The sequence below is a fragment of the Choloepus didactylus genome, chromosome 2 (genome assembly GCF_015220235.1).
Source record: "Choloepus didactylus isolate mChoDid1 chromosome 2, mChoDid1.pri, whole genome shotgun sequence".
Taxonomy (NCBI): domain Eukaryota; kingdom Metazoa; phylum Chordata; class Mammalia; order Pilosa; family Megalonychidae; genus Choloepus; species Choloepus didactylus.
The window spans coordinates 225,152,237-225,174,390 of NC_051308.1; the positions used below are offsets into that span (position 1 = coordinate 225,152,237).

At 34.4% G+C, this 22,154-nt stretch overlaps 1 protein-coding gene across 1 annotated transcript in view; it reads right to left on the bottom strand.

Moving 5' to 3' along the window:
* Window positions 1–238: 238 nt before the first annotated feature.
* Window positions 239–22,154, bottom strand: part of CLIC4 (chloride intracellular channel 4) — a 115,073-nt gene continuing 93,157 nt past the window's right edge. Inside the window, exons 4-6 of the mRNA XM_037828139.1 lie at window positions 12,718–12,824; window positions 2,495–2,676; window positions 239–1,819 (exon numbers count right to left, since the gene is read on the bottom strand). Of these exons, the coding sequence (XP_037684067.1) occupies window positions 1,655–1,819; window positions 2,495–2,676; window positions 12,718–12,824 (454 nt within the window). The 3' untranslated portion in view covers window positions 239–1,654. The remainder of the gene's footprint in view (window positions 1,820–2,494; window positions 2,677–12,717; window positions 12,825–22,154) is intronic.

The window sequence follows — 22,154 nt, forward strand, 5'->3', positions numbered from 1 at the left end:
AGTATGCTTATAAAAGTCTGGCTGCTTCCATAAAGCCAGTGCTAACTAAATGTCTGCATATAAAAGGGAGGAAAACATTGCCATTTTAAAGCAATACACTTAAATTTTTCAAAAACAACCTATGAGAAATAGCACTTCTTAAACAAGTTAGGTATAAAAATTACCAAAAATGTATTTTAGTCACAACCACAGTCTTTGGAATAGTATTTAGAAAGCTCATTAAAAAAATACAAATGAATAAATAAATAGCAAACTTTTGTTTTATTTTCACTAAGTTCCTCCTTCCCTGTTAGAGACAAATAATTCCTGGTATAGGACTTCAATATAAAAAACAAAAAACAAAATTCATGCAGAGTGCTATTTCTCAACATGGCTATAGAAAAAACTTAATTCAGTGAAGTACACTGATTGAGATTAGGCAAAACTGAAGTAAATACACACTCACCACAACACAATATTTCAGTCCAAAAGGAGTGAATGATCCTGTACCCAAAGTCTAACAATAAATTTGGGGGGGTGAAGGTGGGCATTGATAATCTGTGTATTTTATCTTGCTTTTAATATAGGATGAATAATCCATTCTTTACAAAAATTATCTACATTAAATGTGCTTTAGAAACAATATTTTACTTAATATTTTGACAAACCCACCCCACATTCCTTAGGTTAATTTCTGTATAAGTGTTAGTTTACATCACTAATCATTGTGCTGCTACAGCTAAATCAACTAAATATTAGTCTATGTAGTGTTGCTCAAAAGATCTACAAAGGTATAGACCTATGTTTACCCAAAAAAAGGAGCTTTTAAAAATAAAAACAAACTTGAAGAAAGCAATAATATTCCAAATGAATGGCACTGGGCAAATTGCATGTAACAAATAACAGATTTAGATAGATTATCAGGTGTTCATCGGTTTCTCTCATAAGGATTAAATGCTTGAGGAAGATCTTAAGACTACCTTCCCCTCCCTCTAAACTTTCAGCTTCTACATAGGATCAGATGTTACAACTGGTATAAATGATAAATGCTATTAGATAAAAATAAAAATTCATCTACAAAGCAAACTAGCAAAATCTGTAGTGACTATTCATAAAAGGATCTCTTCATCGGTGGTAATATCCTTTAGCACATATCCAGGATAGACTAAATTGAAACAGAATATTTCTGATACAGTAGCAATCCTTTCATATACTTTTACTAACTATTATAAAATTCCAAAAATACATAAATACTCCTTGTACCATGCGTTATGCACCATTTTGGGGGCAGACTGATGAAGTCATGGCTACCACTTTAACAGTTAAACACCGCACCTCGAGAGTTCTGCCATCTATCCACAGTGTATGGTGAGGGCTCAGAGAGGTGGCAAACTGCCTCTACATTGAAAACTTTATAATGGAATGTCTCCAAATTAGAGGAGAGGGGGATACCGGGAGGGGAGGTAGGCAGAGTAAGGGAATTTTAAAATAATACTGCTTGGGAGTGTATATTTTAAGATAGCTACTATACCTTGTCTATCCTTTATCCTAATCTTGAATAACTGCATATTCATGCAAAATAAAATTTCTACTTTATAGGAAGAGGAGCAGTCTGTTAAAAAAAAGCATATTCTGTTAGGGGAAGATGTGAAGACATCTCTCTCATAAGTGCCATTTACTTGGTGAGTCTTTTGGCTACATCACTATATGCTATTTCAACCTCCTTGTCACTGGGACAGGTATTGGTGAACTCATCCCTGCTATAAGCATTAGTTAAGTATCTCCAGATGCCAGTCATTCCTTTCGGGATATCAAAATTGCGATACTTTTTGGCCACCACCTGAAATACAAAGAGATCAAAAGTTAACAGATTTAAAGACAAATAATTAACTAAAAACAATTTTAAAAAAAATAATAAGTTAACATTTATTTTTCATCTCTTATAAACCAGACATAAATATGATTTTAGACCAATTAATTCTGTAAATATTTGAGGATTGTTTCTATTTGGAAAGAAGTCTACCACCTTCATTCTAATTAGTTCTAAATAATGACCAGCACTGCAAAGCCACACCAGGAATTTAAAAATGTGATAATTATTGCAAATACCTACACTAGATGGAGAGCCAAATGTAGTCACTGGATAAATACTTTTTAAAAACATACCTGTTTTAAGCTTGAATAGAAAAAGCCAGTTGGTCACAGAATAGAATTTGACAATATTAAGTCAGGGTAGTAAACTCCAATTTAAAGTTAGCTTTTACATCTTTGAATTTTTGTACAGCGACAGAAACTAATAAATAATATTCATCTTCCTCATATGCCAAGACATAATTTTCTATTTAATTAACTTTGGGGTGTTTCAACCACATCTAAACAGCATTAAGTTACACTGTTTGGGAGTTCCTGGTCATATATCAGTAGATCAGAAAAGTTTTAAGTACAAAGAAAGTGTTATCTTAATATAAGAATACTAGGTCTAATAGCAATTTGACACCACATCCAATAGGCCTACCTTGACAATGTGCAGTTTGGGCAGCAGGTTGCAATCAGCTAATGTCATTTCATTGCCATCCAGAAATTTACGTGTGGAAAATTTAATATCCTCCATACTATTCTCGTCAATTTCATCAGGGAGGGGAGAATTCAGATATTCGTCCAGTTTCTGAAGTGTTTTCAAGAGACCCCTCTCCAGTGCTGAAAGAAAGATGGAAATACTGTAAGAAGGAAAACTACCCAAACCCCATAGTAGAAGCATTACTGTTTCATTTATTAACTGTTTATCATATCCTTATTCTGACACCTGGCACTGTAGAATAAGACAGTCTAAGGTCCCTGTTCTCCTGGAGCTTTTACATGCGGGTAGGGGGTAAGGGGAGAATGGGACAAATAAATTCGTTCAGGTAAACATATAAAGAAGCATGCCAGTTTCAGATGTGGTATTTGTAAAAACTTGTTAATAACTAAATGCCCCACACATGAACACATCATGGCCCAAAATGACTGATGTTTAAACTGGAAGACAGGGTGAGAAACGGCAAACTTACGAAGTCAAATCTAGGGGAAGAAAATCTTGCAGAGACAGTTTCTTGCCCTCAATTTTAAGTCCTGCTCCCCCCAAGAATATTTGGATTTATCACCAATAAATGTGTTAAGAAACGCTGATGCAAATAATCCAAGTAGAAAGTTTCTAAGTCAAAGGGTTTATTTGGGGGATTTCTGCACTGTCTTAATAAAACACAAGATGCCAAGAATAGCAGTAACTTATAATAACATGGAAAACACAGGGGTGAGATTAGAGTGGGTCAATTTACAAGACTAAATTGGGGGTCCCCTTTAGTCAAAGATTAAGATGTTATGATTGTTAGGATTCAAAGAGAAGTGACAGCGCCGCCACCGTGTATCCGGAAAGTCAAGGTAGTGACTCCTGACACCCTCTCTGCTTACTGGAAATTCTAGGTACAGTTTCGGTTATTTTTAACATTTTTGTGAGTACAATATACATGCAGTAAAATGCACAAGTCTTCAAGAATTATTACAAAACAAACACACTGGTGAAACCCAGAACAAGAAATTGAAAACCACCAGCTCCTCTACAAGACTTCCTTGTGCCTGTCCCAGTGGTGAGACCCTCCTCCCCACCTCCCCAAAGGTAATCACAGTCCATATTCTGAAACAGCAGTTCCACTCACTTTCGAACTTTATATATAGGGAACAATACAATATTATCTTTTTGTTTCTGGCTTCTTTTGTTCAACACTATGCTTGTGAGAGTCACTGACGGTATTGTACAAAGCGGACCATACATTTTTGTTGATATAGCATTGCAGTATATGATTATAAAACAAGTACTTCATTCATTTTATTGTAGATGCAGTTTATGTTGTTTCCAATTTGGGGCTTATGGTTAACTGTGTAACAAACATTCTTGTGCAAGTCTTTTGGTGCACATATGTTCACATTCCACTTAGAAGTGGAGTTAGTAGGTTATAGGGTATGCACACGTTCAGGTTTAGTAGAAACTGCCAAACAATTATCCACATTCTACCCAACCAAAAGCAGTATATGAACATTCTAGTTACTCCACATCTTCAACAATACTTAGCATTGTCAGTCTCTTTCATTATAGCCATTATGGGGAATATGATTTTAATTTGCATGTCCCTGTTGGCAAATGAGGTTGAATACCTTTTCATGTTTATTGACCAATTGGATAATCTCTTTCTGTAAAGTGCCAATTGCTCTTTTTTTTTTTTCCCACTGAACTCTCTTATCAATTTGTAGGAGTTCTTTTTATATTAAAGATGCAAATCCTTGTGGTTATATGCATTATACATACCATCTCCCTTATTATACCATTAGTGATAAAGTTTTGATGAACACTAGTTATTAAATTTAATGAAGTACAACTTATCAATTTTTCTTTTATGATCAGTACTTTGTGTCCAGATTTGGGAATCTTGCCTACTGCAAAATTATGAAGATATCCTCCAATATCTTCCAGAAGATATATAGATAACCTTGCACATTTAGTCTGCAATCCACTTAGAATTGATTTTTGTGTATGGTGTGGGGTAGGGGTATTTTCTGGACTCTATATTCTATTCCATTGTTCTATTTTTCTATCTTTGTATTGGTAACACTGTCTTAACTACTGTATCTCTATAAAAAGTGTTGATATCAGGTAGTATGAGTTTTCAAACATGTCTCTTTCTTCAAGACCATCTTGGTTATTCTTAGTCCTTTACATTTTCCTAAAATTTTCAGAATTAGTGTGTCAATTTCCACACACATGCAAAAACCTGTTAAACTTTGGAACGATCTACAGTTCAACACAATCCCAACTTCAGAAGAACTGATATCTTTACAATACTGAATCTTCTAAACTATAACTATCGGTATACAAAATCTTCATTTGTCATTTTTTTCTTTCATTAACATTGTCTTCTATGTAGAGGCTTTGCCCATCTTTTGTTACATTTATTCCTAAGTATCCAACATTTTGTAACAGTGTAAGTATCTTTAAATTCTAAAATTTCCATTTGATTCTTTTTATAATTTCTAGTTCTTTGCTGAAATTATTTTATCTTCTAATTAACATATTAAAGTTATTTTAAAATCAATGTCCAATAACTGAATACCTTCTATTTTGTACTATACTTTTAAGGTTTTGTAGAAACATATACAAAACAAAATTTCCCATTTTTACCACTTTCAGATGTACAATTCAGTGGTATTACTTACATTCACAGTTTTGTACTATCATCATCACCACCATCTATTACCGAAATGTTCTTAACATTTTGATAGAAATTTTGTACTCACTAAGCAATAATTCCATCCCCACTCCTGGTACCTGATAACCTGTAATCTACTTTCTATTTCTATGAATCTACATATTCTAAATTTTTCATATAAGTGGAATCGTACCATATTTATCCTTTTGTATCTGACCTATTTCACTCAACATGATGTCATAAAGGTTCATCCATGTTGTAGCATATATCAGAATTTCATTCCTTTTTACAGCTGAACAATATTCCACGGGATGGATATATCACATTTTATCCATACATCTGCTGATGGACACTTGGGTTGCTTCACCTTTTGGCTATTGTGAATAATGTTGCTATGAGCACTCATATACAAATACCTATTTGAGCCCCTGTTTTCAATTTTATGAGGTATATATCTAGAAGTGGGACTGATGGTAAATCTATGTTTAACTTTCTGAGGGACAACCAAACTATATTTAGTTACATTCAGTCCTTGGTATCACTACTTTTTTCTAATACTATTTGATTTTTAAAGCTGTTAAATTTTGAAACTTGGTGCTGGTTTATATTTAACTTATAGCCTACCAAATCATGAACTTCTCCCTCAAACACTCGTATTAAATTAATGCATTATTCTTGCTTCCCCCAACTACCCTATACATAGAGAGTCTGTGTCTTGTGCTTTTGTCATCCTTTCGATTCCTGACACTACCTAAGCATGTATTGGGCACCTGGTTGACACCTGGCCCAGACTTAGAAAGGCCAATAATCAAGCATGGAAGTTTGGGGTTTCTTAAATGTATGGGAAAGATTCAAACGGTAATTAGATGAAAATGTAGAATGAGCACTCAGTTTTAAAGTCAGATGAGTGAAGAAATTTGAACTTGACTTTTATATCTTTGTAGCCGTAAATGAAGTAGATATTACATACTGTTATAGACAAAAAAGTGTTTTAAAAATGTAAATAACCCCACCTCGATGGTTGCTGATGTGTTCACAGACATAGGGGACTGGTGGTTTGATGGGCTGAGCCCTCTACCACAGGACTTGCCCTTGGCAAGATTGTTGCTGCAAAGAGAGGCCAGGCCTGCCTATAATTGTGCCTAAGAGCCTCCTCCTGAACGCTTCTTTGTTGCTCAGATGTGGCCCTCTCTCTCTAGCTAAGACAACTTGGCAGGTGAAATCACCGCCCTCCCCCCTACATGGGATCTGACACCCAGGGGAGTGAATCTCCCTGGCAACGTGGAATATGACTCCCGGGGAGGAATCTAGACCCGGCATTGTGGGATGGAGAACATTTTCTTGACCAAAAGGGTGATGTGAAAGGAAATGAAATAAGTTTCAGTGGCTGAGAGATTCCAAAAGGAGCCGAGAGGTCACTCTGGTGGGCACTCTTAACGCACAATATAGACAACCCTTTTTAGGTTCTAATGAATTGGAATAGCTAGCAGTAAATACCTGAAACTATCAAACTACAACCCAGAACCCATGAATCTTGAAGACAATTGTATAAAAATGTAGCTTATGAGGGGAGACAATGTGATTAGGAAAGCCATATGGACCACACTCCCCTTTGTCCAGTGTATGGATGAATGAGTAGAAAAATTGGGGGCAAAAAAACAAAACAAAACAAAACACCCAGTGTTCTTTTTTACTGTAATTGTTCTTTTTCACTTCAATTTTTATTCTTATTATTTTTGTGTGTATGGTAATGAAAATGTTCAAAAATTAATTTTGGTGATGAACGCACAACTATATAATGGTACTGTGAACAACTGAATGCTTTGTATGACTGCATGGTATGTGAATATATCTCAATAAAAATGAATTTTAAAAAGTGTAAATAAGAATTATTTTTTACATAGGTAAATATCAAGTAGGAATGTGTTACCTCAAGTGGTAGGTGACAAGTTCAAAGATCAAACGGCAATCTATTTTAATAAAAGGTTACTCTAGTCATAGGTAGGATCAAGTTAGATTATTTCTCAGAGAAAGCAGATAAAGCAGCAGAAGGCACTGGAATCCAATAAAATAAAATTGGTGAGTTAGGAGAGCCCAACTGGATCTGGAAAAGTGGCAGGGAATCAAGCCAGTTAACAATAAAAGATGAAAAATATAAAGTCTCGATACAATTTTTGTTAATCACATACAAATTGTTGATAACACAGTTAGCTGAAATTTAAAGTTTATAAATTAACAAGGAAACTCAATGTAAGAAAATAGCTAGGTGAGTAAAGACTCCAGAGCATGATGGAAAACTTTTCATGACTGTACTTAAAAGGAAAAGCAGAATGTCATAGGTGTAAAAGAACAAACTTAAATATTCAGTATGCATCCTTTCAAAAGCAGTGGGTATAGAATAAACGCATATTAGAATACAAGACCCTATTACTTGATTAGATAACAATGAACAAGATTATGGTCTGTAAAGAAGATTGAATTTCCCAAACTGACACACTGAAATGTCATCTAAAAAGGCATGTGAGTGGTATGGCAATGAATAAGTTTATGATCTTGGACCTACTTCTCTGCATTAATCCTTTTCCTGAATTAATTCTCAAATATTTATCTAATATAAAAATAAGTTTACAATGCTTATAACAATATTTACAATCCTAGATGTAAGCCACTGACTAAAATTAAGAAACTGGGAAAACATTACAATGACTGTTCTTTCTCTAATTTTGGCCTTAGCAAAGTACACGCAAAGAAGTTACATGGCTTTTCTTCAGTACCTGGCTAGAATGTTCATGATTTTTTGTAGTCAGTTAAAAATGTCAGAATAAAGGGTGCATTAATAAAAATAAGGAAGGATGAATTAACTTGATACAATTTTTCTACTAACGTAAGTTTTGAAGACCATACAAAGAAATATGAAGTTGGTTAATATAAAGAAATGTCAAGATTAACCACTAGAAGGCAGTAGAAAGCTGTTAGAAAGTAGCCCCTGGTCTTGTTCTTAAAAAAAATAGCACTATTGCTCTCCAATACAGCTGAGGTAGTAATGCTGAGGTCTCTAGAAATTTATTTCAAAATCTGTCAAAAAATCAGTAAGTGCAACAGAAGCTGCACAATCAGTTTAAAATTATTAAAATCACTCTTTTTGCCTAAGAAAATAGAATAATTTAAAAGATTAATACACACATACCCGGGTGAGTGGGATATGAGTACTTTCCATATAGTGGGAATACAAACTGATATAGACTTTTGGAGGGCTAGACTTTTGGAGGACAATTTAGCAAAATATGAGAAAATTTAAAATACATGAAACTTGTACGGGATTGGTGGTTTGATGGGTTGAGCCCTCTACCATAGGTTTTACCCTTGGAAAGACGGTTGCTGCAAAGGAGAGGCTAGGTCTCCCTATAATTGTGCCTAAGAGCCTCCTCCCGAATGCCTCTTTGTTGCTCAGATGTGGCCCTCTCTCTCTAGCTAAGACAACTTGAAAGGTGAAATCACTGCCCTCCCCACTATGTGGGATCAGACACCCAGGGGAGTGAATCTCCCTGGCAACGTGGAATATTACTCCCGGGGAGGAATATAGACCTGGCATCGTGGGACAGAGAACATCTTCTTGACCAAAAGGGGGATGTGAAAGGAAATGAAATAAGCTTCAGTGGCAGAGAGATTCCAAAAGGAGCCAAGAGGTCACTCTGGTAGGCACTCTTATGCACAATTTAGACAACCCTTTTTAGGTTCTAAAGAATTGGGGTAGCTGGTGGTGGATACCTGAAACTAAAACTACAACCCAGAACCCATGAATCTCGAAGACAATTGTATAAAAATGTAGCTTATGTGGGGTGACAATAGGATTGGGAAAGCCATAAGAACCACACTCCACTTTGTCTAGTTTATGGATGGATGAGTAGAAAAATAGGGGAAGGAAACAAACAAACAAACAGACAAAGGTACTCAGTGTTCTTTTTTACTTCAATTGCTCTTTTTCACTTTAATTATTATTCTTGTTGTTTGTGTGTGTGTGCTAATGAAGGTGTCAGGGATTGATTTAGGTGATGAATGTACAACTATGTAATGGTACTGTGAACAATCGAATGTATGATTTGTTTTGTATGACTGTGTGGTATGTGAATATATCTCAATAAAATGAACATTAAAAAAATAAATAAATAAAATAAAATACATGAAACTTTTGACTCATTTCACATCTAGTAATCTACCACAAAGATATTCACTGCCAGCACTGTTCGTCATGGTAAAAATTTCGAGACGATCTGGAAGTTTATCAACAGGAAAGCAACTAAATAAAAATCCATTTTATGGAAAATTAAGCAGCATTTTTTTTAATGAGGACAGATCTACACTTTCATACAGAGGGTTTTCTGCCCCATAATGAGAGAAAAACTAATATGAATATATAATTACACATTTAAATATAATGCTTGCAAAATTATACAGAAAAAAAGAAGGATGCCCACTAAACTATTGTGGAGGAGGGTATGCAATGGGATACTATGGCAGAGATATTAAAATGTTATTCAATTTAGTTCTATACTGTTTTGACTTTTGCAACAAGCATGCATTCGTTCATTATTGGTACAATTTGAGTGAGTAAATTCAAGGCAGAAAATATTAAATGTAACAAAGAGGGTATCTGTTTTGAAAACAATACATGTAATTCACAATCAAGCAACAAAGACCTTCTAAAAATTATGAGGACTTACATGGATAAAACTGTATTTTAAAATTATGCCTTAATAAAGGGCAACCTTATACAAACAATTTTTAAAGACCAAGTTATACATCAATGGAATATGGGAAGAGGTAATGGGTACTTAAATAAGGCTAAATAGACTAGTGTTTTCATAGCTACCATGAAGAACAACTATCCTCTGATTCCAGAGACTTTTCCTTTGAAGATAAAAAATAGGATCTCGAATTAAAGGAACTAAAATCAGACCCTCTAGATTCCTTGACTACATTGAAAATGAGGAATTTGGACATTATAAAATATGCCTCAGAGGCTATAACAGATTTCATCACTTCCAAATTCACTGATCTCTCTCTTAATATTATAAATACCAACATACTAATAAATTACATAGTTACATTTGGGAGCTTAATAAATTACATAAATTAATGAAATCAAAGAACTGAAAAACAGTTCCCTGTAAGGGAATTTCCCATTAATTTTTCTTTTAATGCTTCAAAAGATTATACAACTCTTACTCTCAATCAGCTTGGACCCCTTACCAAAGGAGTTATATACTTTATATACTCTATCTATCTATCTATCTATCTTATCTATATCTATCTAACCTAACATCAAGTTTTCCCTTTATTTTATTCTTTAAAACTTATTTACTTTGTACCTCAACTTAAGCATTGGTCTTTCAGTTTTGTTTTCATTAGGCTATATTAGTAGCATCCAGGCATCTAGTCCCTTAGTTAGAGCTAGGTCTTAAAATTATCCAATGCTACTGGATTTTATAAAATATTTAATCGGCTAGTAAAACTGATCAAAGACATTACCTACCCTGATTTATCACTTAAAATGACAAAGCCTTCTCTGTGTTAGTTGTTTACTTTTTGTGTGGGAGTTTGGAGGAATAAGGAGGCAGACACTAATTTCCTAGGCTTATTAAAGACACTTAATCACACTAAAAAGACAGATAACAGATTTGCAACAAACATACATAAGGGAGACCCATTAAACTCCAAAGTGATTTGGATTATTGTTTTTCTAAAGTCTCCTGGCAGTGACAGGTCCCTGTGGGAGGGGGTGGGGTTGCTTGGCAACTAGAATTCCTATTTACCAAAAGGAAACTTAATATAAAGCCTTCTCTAAGTTATACACTATGTAATCCATTATTTTGTTTGTTTTGTTGGTTATAGCATTCTGAGGACAGGAAGCATAGGTGGCTACTTAAGACAGTATCAAATTGATAGGGAAAAAAAGAATACAAAGTTATACTTAAATGAGTCACTTTCTCCCCTATTTTCTCCTCCACCCCTATTCCCAAAAGCAATTGCTTTTTTAAAAGCAAAAGTATTTTAACTCCCTCTACTCCCCACAAAGTGTCAAAAGAAATTCAACTACCTCCCAGCTCCCAAATGACATGCAGAGAAATAAAAACATAACTTTAAACAAGAGAGATCAAGAGAGAAATAAGAACTTCTGGGTGGAAGAGGACAGTTTTATGAAAAGAACAGCCAGCCTGCATGAAGGAAGGGTAGAACAGAAAATACACTGTCTGTGAAAGGAAAGACGCCAATGTGACCGTTTATTTAATGTATAAATTGCTTAGACAGAAACATTAGTCAGAAAAAAGGCCAGTTACTAAGGAAAATTGCTCCCAGACCAAGGCAGCTACTGGAACACTTTAATAAATGTAAGCCAGGCCTGGGCATTAAGGTTTTTCTGTTTTTTTTCCCCCTTCACTGTAGAAAAACATTTTATGCAGTGAATTTTATTCCAGAAACCAAAAGCAAAAAACATTGAAACTCAATACACTAAATCAGGAAAGTCACAATTTTAAATTCAATAATAAAAAAAATAGCCTGAATAGCTTGGAAATCTGCCTACCAAAACACATTAAGGAAACTAGCAAGTGTTTCAATATTTTAAAAGATACTTTTTCTTGTTTAACCAGTGCTGTTATTTTTCCGCTTTGGTATTCTTGTTCATTTGCTGCCACAAGCTTCCACCCAAAAGAACCCCACCCAAGCTACCAAATGTCTAAAACTATGAATTAAAGTGTTTTCAAGAGCTAGGTATTTTGGTTATTGTTGTTAGTTTAAAATAGAGACTAATGCTCTTTATACAGAGTTTCTCAGGGAGCTCATTGCTTAACATCCCAGAGAGGGGAAAAAAGGAAAATTACCAAATGGCATAAGTTAAGACAAAGTTCATTAAATGGGACTCTCTCTAAGAGATTTGCTGTCTCTATTCCAGAAGTTTAGTAAATGAAATAATATAAGTATCTTTAAATAATTTTTTTTTTAAAAAGAAAGAAATTTGCATCTGTACTACCTAAGCAATGCCACCATGAAAACATGACTTGGAACTAAAATTCTAGTTTGCACAATGCAGAGAAATTTGAAAGCTATTGAATCTAATTGCCCTTGCTCTTTAAAGGCAGTTAGCATAAAAAAAACCACCAGGCTAATTTTAGGATGCTGGCACCAAAGAGTAAACAAATGATTTAGTCATGGTTTAAGTTAAGCTAAATCAGTCTATTCCAAAACATCACAACCACACAATCCACTAGTTCTTGATGCACTGTTATATTTTATCAAGCATCCACTATGCCACTAGATAATAATATAGACAATTAGTTTATCATCAAATCTATAATCAGTTCTGAAAGTCAGTTTCTAATACTCAGGGGAATGCCTGGACTCCAAAGTATTCAGTTATAATCACTGTCATATATGGTTGTGAGGGTTTTGTTTGTTTGCTTTTTGCAGTAGTAATTCTTTTTTTGTTTGTTTATCATTTTACCTTCATTAGCCTCTGGCCTTGAATTCTTGATATATGCAGAGAATTTGGCAAAGATGTCCATTCCAGCAGTATTTGATTCTGGGTGTTTTGGTGAAAGCTTTAAGTACCTAAAAACAAAAAGGGGAAATAGATTACAGATCCTCCAAAGGTGCATTAGCATAAGTTCTCTCAATCAGCAAATCACAGTGCTAGCAGTTACAAGACATCTTTTAACAGTTATTACTCTAAGAAATGCCATCATCTATTTTCTATGATTTTTACGATGCTTTTTTTCCTGAGGAAATAAGGCTCAGCACAGTGTTATTGTTCATATATTCATATTCTTCACAACCAAAGGGCATCTGCATTCACTTCCATTTTCTAAATCAGAATATTGGGGAAACAGCCTACTTGTTCAGAGACTTGTGCCAGGCCAACAGGTATCTTAGCATGAGATCTCCAAAGCTGCACTGTCCAAGAGAATTTTCTGTGATAATGGAAATACTCTGTATCTGCACTGTAGAATACAGTAGCCATTAGTGACTTGCAGTTACTTGGATGTGAACTTAAATTACTCACAATTAAATAAAATTAAAAATTCACTTCCTCAATTTACACTAACCACATTTCAAGCACTTAAAAGCTACTAGACAACATAACTTTATCAAATAGCAGCACCGTGGAACAGTGCCAGAGAATCCTGAAACAGGAAAAGAGACCAGGATATTCAAGGACCCTGACCGTCCACAGCAGTTTAATGACAAAAACAGCAGATGGCATATCACTTTCTTCAAAATACCTAGGATTTTCTAAAACCTCCCATATATTAAACACTCTGTGGTGAATTTGTAAGAGTAACACTGAACAACAGAAAAATACATTGTCTGAAATTATACTGCCTCTGGTGTGTAGTTAAGAGTTTTTCTACTTTGAGAACAGATAGTTATGACACCAGCTTTAAAAATAAAAGCCATACAAATGTATAGTTTACATATTTAAATTTCAAATACACATACTCCAATACATATACACACAAACCGGTGCTGAACGTGATTTCCAAATATGTGTATTTCTTCCTTAAAGCGGAAAATGCATGTGAAAAAGCTCAACTATTCACTCTTCCCTTCAGCAGAGCTTGCATCAGCTCCAGTGAGTCAGAACTTAAGGAATTCAGGTTCTTAGCACCATTTTAGGGAAGATTAATCATCTTAAAGGGCATACAAAATTTCACTGGAAAAATGGGCTTGGTGGCCATAAGGCTTAGGGAAAAAAATTTACACTGAACTAGTGACTGCTATTTATTCACATATTTTAATACACTGGCTTGCCACTCTTCTTTAAACTAAAAATGGAGGTAAGGAATTTGCAAGCTGTAGTTTTAGGTTAGTTTTTATAATCCCATTTATTCTGTTTACTCTTTTGAACTCAGGTAAAGATATAGCCCGTAAAAAATGGGCATAATCAAAGGAGAGGCTAAACCTGCTTATAATTGTGCCTAAGAGTTACCTCCTGGGTACCTCTTTGTTGCCCAGAACGTGGCCTTCTCTCTCTAGCTAAGCCAACTCGGCAGGTGAACTCCCTGCCCTCCCTCTTACATGGGATCTGACACCCAGGGGTGTAAATCTCCCTGGCAATGCAGGATATGACTCCTGAGGATGAATCTGGATCTGACATCGTGGGATTGAGAGTATCTTCTTGATCAAAGTGGGATGCAAAATGAAACAAAATATTCAGTGGCTGAGAGATTCCAAATGGAGTCGAGAGATCACTCTGGTGGGCACTCTTACACACTATACAAATCACACTTTTTAGGTTTTAATGCATTGGAATAGCTAGAAGTAAATACCTGAAACTATGAAACTGTAACCCAGTAGCCTTGACTGTTGAAGACGCAATGTAGCTTACAAGGTGTGACAGTGTGATTGTGAAAGCCTTGTGGATCACACTTCCTTTATCCAGTGTATGGATGGATTCGTAGAAAAATGGGGACAAAACTAAACGAAAAATAGCGTGGGGAGGGTGATTTGGGTGTTCTTTTCTACTTTTATTTTTTATTATTTTTACTTTTTCTGGTATAAGGAAAACACTCAAAAAATAGATTGGGGTGATAAATGCACAACTATATGATGGTACTGTGAACACTTGATTGTACACCATGGATGACTGTGTGATATGTGAATATATCTCAGTAAAAATGAATTTTAAAAAAGATATGGAAAAGAAAAAAAGTTGGGCATACTACTAAATTGGTAAGGAGGATATAAAATACCTTTTGAACACCTATATGCTCAAGTTATCTTTATTTTTAATAGGTCTACATAGTCTCTTAATTTTTAAGCTTAAAGATATCTTTTGTAAACTATGTTATTTATATAAAAAGTTTTCCAGTTAAGAACTATAGCAACAATTTCACCTGGATTTAAATAAAGATATCTATATATTTCCTAACTACACAAACTTTACCCTCTCTCTGATTTTCTGCCTGTGCTGAAATAGCAGTTAAATCCAGGTCCAACATGCTGGATTTCTCTTCAATTATAAAAACAACTGGTTTCCAGTTTAAAATGTTTTCATTGCTGATAATACAGTACCTTCATTGACTCATTCCAAATAAACATGGTGCCAGGAATCTAAGCGCCTCTTCAATACATCTATGTATTCCTCTAGCCAAGTTTCCAAAATTCTTCTTCTCCCCAACCAATATTTAGCTATAACTACTTTTTCTAATGAAGCAGACCTCATAATGTTCAAAATAACTTACAGGAGGGCAGACTTGAATCACAGAGCACTTATATATTTATTATTCATGCATTCATCCATTCATTTTCATAATTATTGAGTATTCGTACCAGACATTGAACTAATGTAATGATGAGCATATAGAAGCATACTTATTACTTTAAAAATACACATAAATACACATGAGAGCTCCAAATAGAGACCTATTTTAGTGAACAATAAGAATGAAGAATGACTTTCAATTAGCTAATTTTTCATTCATATGGAAAACACTGTTAAGAAACAGTTTTAAAAACTGTTCATAATAAACAAACCAACCAGATGTGTCCCCCTTCCCCATAATGTCAACACCCCTTTTCAATATGAACAAGTTAGGGTGGTCACTGCCTAGACATCCCTGAAGATTAAGGAAGTGATTAAATGAAAGAGGTAGTAACAGACAAGATAGGATTTAACAAAGGATTAGAATACTGAATCTTTACATAAATGTGTTTTGTTTTTGTTTTTTAGTTGCTAGGGTATTAGAATAGCTAGAAGAAAATAAATGAAATGGTGGCACTGTAACCCATAACATCCTTTCTTTGAAATTTACTCCATAGCTACTAGTTAAATCGTACTTTGAAAGTTATCTTTCTGTATATATGTTGTATTTCACAATAAGGAAATAACTGAAACTGTGGAACTTATAACCCACAACATTCTTTGAAATTTGCTCCCCAACTACTTGCTAAATTGTACTTTGAAAGTTATCATTTTTTTGTATATTTCACAATAAAAAATGTAAAAAATTAAAAAAAAACAAAACAAAACACCATTCTCTACAGCTGGATGAACATGCCCTATTGTCCCCTTCCCAGACAAATCATTAAATTTGTGCAATTACTTTAATCCATACAACACTATAGAGATCATTCACCCCAAATCTCTCATTTTGCCAAAAAAAGAAACTATGTTCCAGAAGGCTTATGTACTTGGCCCCAAAGTCACTTGACTAGTTAGAAGTATAGCCAAAACTAAAACTCAAATTTCCTCTCTCCCAATCCAGGGTATTTTCTATTATATGCCAGTTTCTCTCTAAAAGATAAAGCCTAGATTCTAAACTAGTAGGCGCAAATCAGTTGCCAACTTTTTTTGCATCCCCACAAAACACTGAACTTTAATTCATCCATTATTATTAGCTTTAACAAATAGCTTGATTAAGCAATAATTCAACTATAGTAAAAATTTGTTTTAACATATAAGGGAAACAAAGAATTCAAAGCAAAGGCTGTGAGCATCCAGTGTAGTTTCCAATCAGTTCTTTATTCCATATTACATCACAGACTACTAATGGGAGGCTAACTAGCTAAGAATATTTCCATCCTTTTAAGAAAGATCTCAGACATTTTCTTCATTCTCAGTTTAATATAAGAATAAAAGCTGCATATTGAATTATCTTTGGAGGTCAATTTCTGAAATTCAGCTTTCATTGTCTGTATTTCTCATTTAAAAAAAAAAAAAAAGGCTTTTAACACTTGATAGAGCTCTCCTCCAAAATTATCTAGTTTCCCTCTATTCTCCTATTTTCCAGCTATCCTTTCACCAGTAACTTTCCAGGTATACAAGGACTGCTTCAGTTAAAAATCCAAGTTTCAATGCTTTTTGACAAAGTGGTTCATTCAAGCAAGGGGGACTGGAAAAAAAAAAAACCTACTGTTATAGGGAACAGCAAAAGTACTTTTAAGTTTTTCACTCACCTCTAAATTCTAAACAATTCCAGAGTACAGTTGTCTGTATTTATTTGTATTTGTCATAATTAAATTGGGAGGTGCTCACACAAAAACATTCTGTTCTCAGTATCACCTAATGCCAAAATTTTGTAATTAGAAACACTACACTAGATTCTAGCCCACCAGTTTACACAACTCCTCCCTTTTCTTCTCATCCTATCTGGAAACAAGGAAGATCCACAATAGTTAAGGACCTAGAGACCTCCTTGTCTGAGAGGGAAAAGGCTAACAGCCTGGATGGTCCTAAGTATCCTAGAACAAACAGAAGGAAAAGGAATGCATGTGGTGGTCCTAGAAACATCTTCCTCCCACTCATCCCCTAGAAACACACTTCTGCATGCAGAGATGATGTATTCCACGGCACTGGCTGCAGAACAAGGGGGAGGCACTCCCAACACAAAAATGCTGTTTCCTATATTTTCAGTGTATATAAATAAATAAAAATTCATCAGAAGTTATACCTCATAATTTTTATTAAATTATTTATTTTTAATGATGATTAAAATATACAGAAGAAAGAACATTTTAACCATTTTAAGTGGACAATTATTTGACATTAAGTGCACTGACATATATTGTGCAACTTTTGCCACTACCTATTTCTAAACTATTTTTATCACCCAAACCAAAACTCAAACTCATTTGCAATAGCTCCCCGTTTTCCCCTCCCCACCATCTCTGTAACCACTTTTCTGCTTTCGGCCTCTATGAATTTGCTTAGTCTAAGTATATCATATAAGAGGAATCATACGGTATTTGTCCTTTGCTGTCTGGCTTATTTCACTCAATATGGTATTGTCAAGGTTCATCCACAGTATAGCATGTACCAGCACCTCACTTCTTTTTACAGTTGAATGATATTCCGCTGTATGGATACATCACATTTTGTTTCATCTCTTGATGGCCACTGGATTGCTTCCACCTTTTGGCTACTGTGAATAATACTGCAATGAACACTTGTGAACAAGTATCTGTCCAAGTCCATGCTTTCAGGTCTTTGGGGTATATACCTAAGAGGGGAATTGACGAGTCATAGGGTAAGTTTATATTTAACTTTCTAAAGAATCGCAAAACTGTTTTCCATAGTACCTGCACAATTTTACATTCCCACCAACCATACATACAAGGGTTCCTATTTCTCCACATCCTTGCCAATACTTATTTCAGTTTTTAAGTAACAGCCATCCTAGTGAGTGTGAAGTGATATCTTGTGGTTTTAATTATCATTTCTGTAATGTCTCATGATGTTGAGTATCTTTTCATATACTTATTACCCACTGGAATATCTTTTTTGTACAAGAATCTTTAAATCTTTGGCCCATTTTTAAACTGGGTTGTTTGTCACTTTGTGTTGAGCTGTAGGAGTTCTTTATGTATTCTGGATTGTAAACCATTATCAGATATATGGTTTCCAAATATTTTCTAACATGTAGGTTGTCTTTTCACTTTCTTGATAATTTTCTTTGATGAATTAATGTCCTTTGATGACTTTTTAAATTTTGATAAAGTCCATCTTATCTGTTTTTTTTTTTTTTTTCTTTTGTTGCTTGTGCTTTTGGTATAAAATCTAAAAATCCAGTGCCTACTACAAGGTCCTGAAGATATTTCCCTATGTCTTCTTGTAAAAGTTTGATACTATTAGAACTTAGATTTAGGTCCCTGATACCCTTTGAATTAATTTTTGTATATAGTGAAAGGTAGGGGTCCACCTTCATTCTATTGCATGTGGATTTCCATTTGTTGAAGAGGCTATTATTTCCTTATTGAATGCAGTTGGTACCTTTGTCAAAAGTCAGCTAGCCATAGAAGTGTGGATTTATCTCTGTACTCGCAATTCTATTCCATTGGTCTATATGCCTGTCCTTATGCCAGTACCACTGTTTTAATTACTGCAGATTTATAGTAAGTTTTTAAATCAAGAAGTGTGAGTCCTCCAATTTTGTTTCTCTTTCTCAAAGTCGATTTGGATATTCCTGGTCTTTTGCAACTCCACATGAATCTGAGGATCAGCTTTTTAATTTCTACCAAAAAACGTTGCTGGAATTTTGGTAGGGATTGCATTGTATCTGTAGATTGCTTTAGGCAGTACTGACATCATAATATTGTCTTCTAATCCATGAACAAAGGATGTCTTTCCAATTATTTACATCTTCTTTAACTTCTTTCAGCAATATTTTGTAGTTTTCAGTACACACGTCTTTCACTTCCTTGGTTAGATTTATTCTTGGGCCTTTTATTCTTTTAGATGCTACTGTAAATGGAATTTTCTTGATTTCCTTTTTAGACTGTTTATGACTGGTCTATAGAAACCAAACTGACTTCTGCATGTTTTCCTGTACCTTGTGACTTTGCTCGTTTCGTTTGTTAGTTCTAGTAGCTTTCTTGTAGATTCTTTGGGATTTTCTATACATATGATCACATCATCTGTGAACAGGGATAATTTTATTTCCTCCTTTCCAACTTAGATGTTTTCATTTCTTTTTCTTGCCTAATTGCTCTGGTTAGAACATCCAATACAATACTGAATAACAGTGGTAACAGTGGGAATCCATGTTTTTGTTCCTGATCTCACAGAGGAAAATGAAATAGACTATTGAGTATGATGGTTGCTGTTGGTTTTTCATAAATGCCCTTTATCATGTTGAGAAAGTGCCTTTCTATTCCCAGTTTCCTGAGTGTTTTTATCATGAAAGGATGTTGGATTTTGCCAAATATGTCAACTGAGATGATCACGTTTTTTTTTCCTTCATAATATTAATGGGGTATATTACATTGATTGATTTTATGGTGAACCATCCTTGCATTCCTGGAATAAATTCCACTTAGTATTATCTTTTTTAATATACCATTGGATTCAGTTTGTCACTATTTTGTTGAGGGTTTTGTATCTATATTCACAAGAGATATTGGTCTGTAATTTTCTTTTCTTCTGTTGCCTTTATCTGGTTTTGTTATCAGGGTAATGCCGGCCTCATAGAATAAGTTAGGAAGTAGTCTATCCTCTTCTCCCTTTTTTTGGAACAGTTTGAGAAGGATTGTTCTTTAAATGTATGGCAAAATCCATAAGTGAAACTATCTGATCCTAGGCTTTTCTTTGTTGGGAGATTTTTGATTACTGATTCAATCTATTTGTTATAGCTCTGCTGAAATTTTCTATTTATTCTTGCATGAGATTAGGTAATTTGTATGTTTCTAGGACTTTGTCCATTTCTTCTAGGTTTTCTAATGTGTTGGCATATATTGTACCATTTTATAATCTTTTTCGTTTCTGTAAGGTCAGCAGCAATGTCCCCAGATTCATCCCTGATTTTAGTTTTTGTGTCCTCATTCTCTTAGGCTTTGTCAATTTTATTAATCTTTAAAAACAAACAAACAAACAAACAAAAAAACCTTTGGGTTTGTTGATTTTATTGTTTTTCTAGTCTCTATTTCATTTATTGCTGCTCTAATATTTACTAGTTCCTTCCTTCTACTAACTTTGGGATTACTTTGCTCTTCCTGTTCTAGTTTCTTTAGCTATGAAGTTAGATTATTGATTTGTGCTCTTTTTTTTACCATAGGCTTTTGGAGTTTAAATTTCCCTCTGATCACTGCCTTCACTGCATCCCATGTTTTGGTATGTTGTGTTTTGTTTTTGTTTGTCTCAAAATACTTCCTACCTTCCTTTGTGATTTCTTCTTTGACATACTGGTTGTTTAAGAGTGTGCTGTTTAATTACCACATATTTGTAAATCTTTCGGTTTTCCTTCTGTTATTGATTTCTAGCTTTATTCCATTGTTATCTGAGAAGATACTTTGTATGATTACAATACTTTAAAAAGTATTAAGATATGATTTTTAGCCTAATATAAGGTCTATTCTGGAAAATGTCCCATGTGCACTTGAGGAGAATGTGTATTCTGCTGCTGTTGGGTACAGTGTTCTATATATGTCCATTAGGTCTTATTCATTAATAGTGTTGGTCAAGTCCTCTATATACTTATTAATCTTTTGTTTACATGTTCTTTCAATTATTGAAAGCAGTGTATTGAAGTCCATTGCTGTAGAACCATCTATTTCTCCTTTCAAGTCTGTCCATTTTTGCTTCATATAGTTTGGGGCTCTGTTATGAGGTGCATATATGTTTATAAACATTCTATCTTCTTGCTGGAAAATTTTATCAATATATAATATTCTTCTTTGCCTCTTGTAATCTTTTTTTACTTCAATCTATTTTGTCTGACAGTAGTATAGCTACTCCAACTTTTTTTTAAACTAGGGAATTTGTAGATTTACAGAAAAATCATGCAAAAAATACAGAGTTCCCATAAACCCCCTGATTATTAACACTTTTCATTAGTGTGGTACATTTATTATAACTGATGAAAGAATATGACTATAAATGTACTATTAACTATAGTCTATGGTTTACATTCGAGTTCCCCGTTTGTGTTAGGCAGTCCTATGTATTGTTTTGTTTTGTTTTGTTTTGTTTTGCTGGCTCCTGCTTGCATGGAATATCTTTTTCCACCCTGTCACTTTCAAACATTTTTTTGTCTCTATACCTATTGTGAGTCTTATAGACAGCATATAGTGGATCATGCTTTTTCATCTAATTTGCCAATCCTCTGTCTTTTAATAGGAGAGTTTAATTCATTGACATTGAAGGTAATGAAAGGAAAAATTTACTTCAGCAATTCAGCTATTTTTTTCCTATATGTCCTTGCTCCAGTTTGCTAAAACTGCCAACATGCAAAATACCAGAAATGACTGGCTTTTATAAAGGGGATTTATTAGGTTACAAATGAATAGTTCTAAGGCCATAAAAGTATCCAAACTAAGGCAGCAACAAGAGGATACCTTCACCGAGGAAAGGCCAATGGCATCCAAACACCTGTGTCAGCTGGTGTCTGCTGGTCCTTTGCTCCCAGGTTGCAACGTTCTAGCTTCTAATTCCAGTGGCCTTCTCTT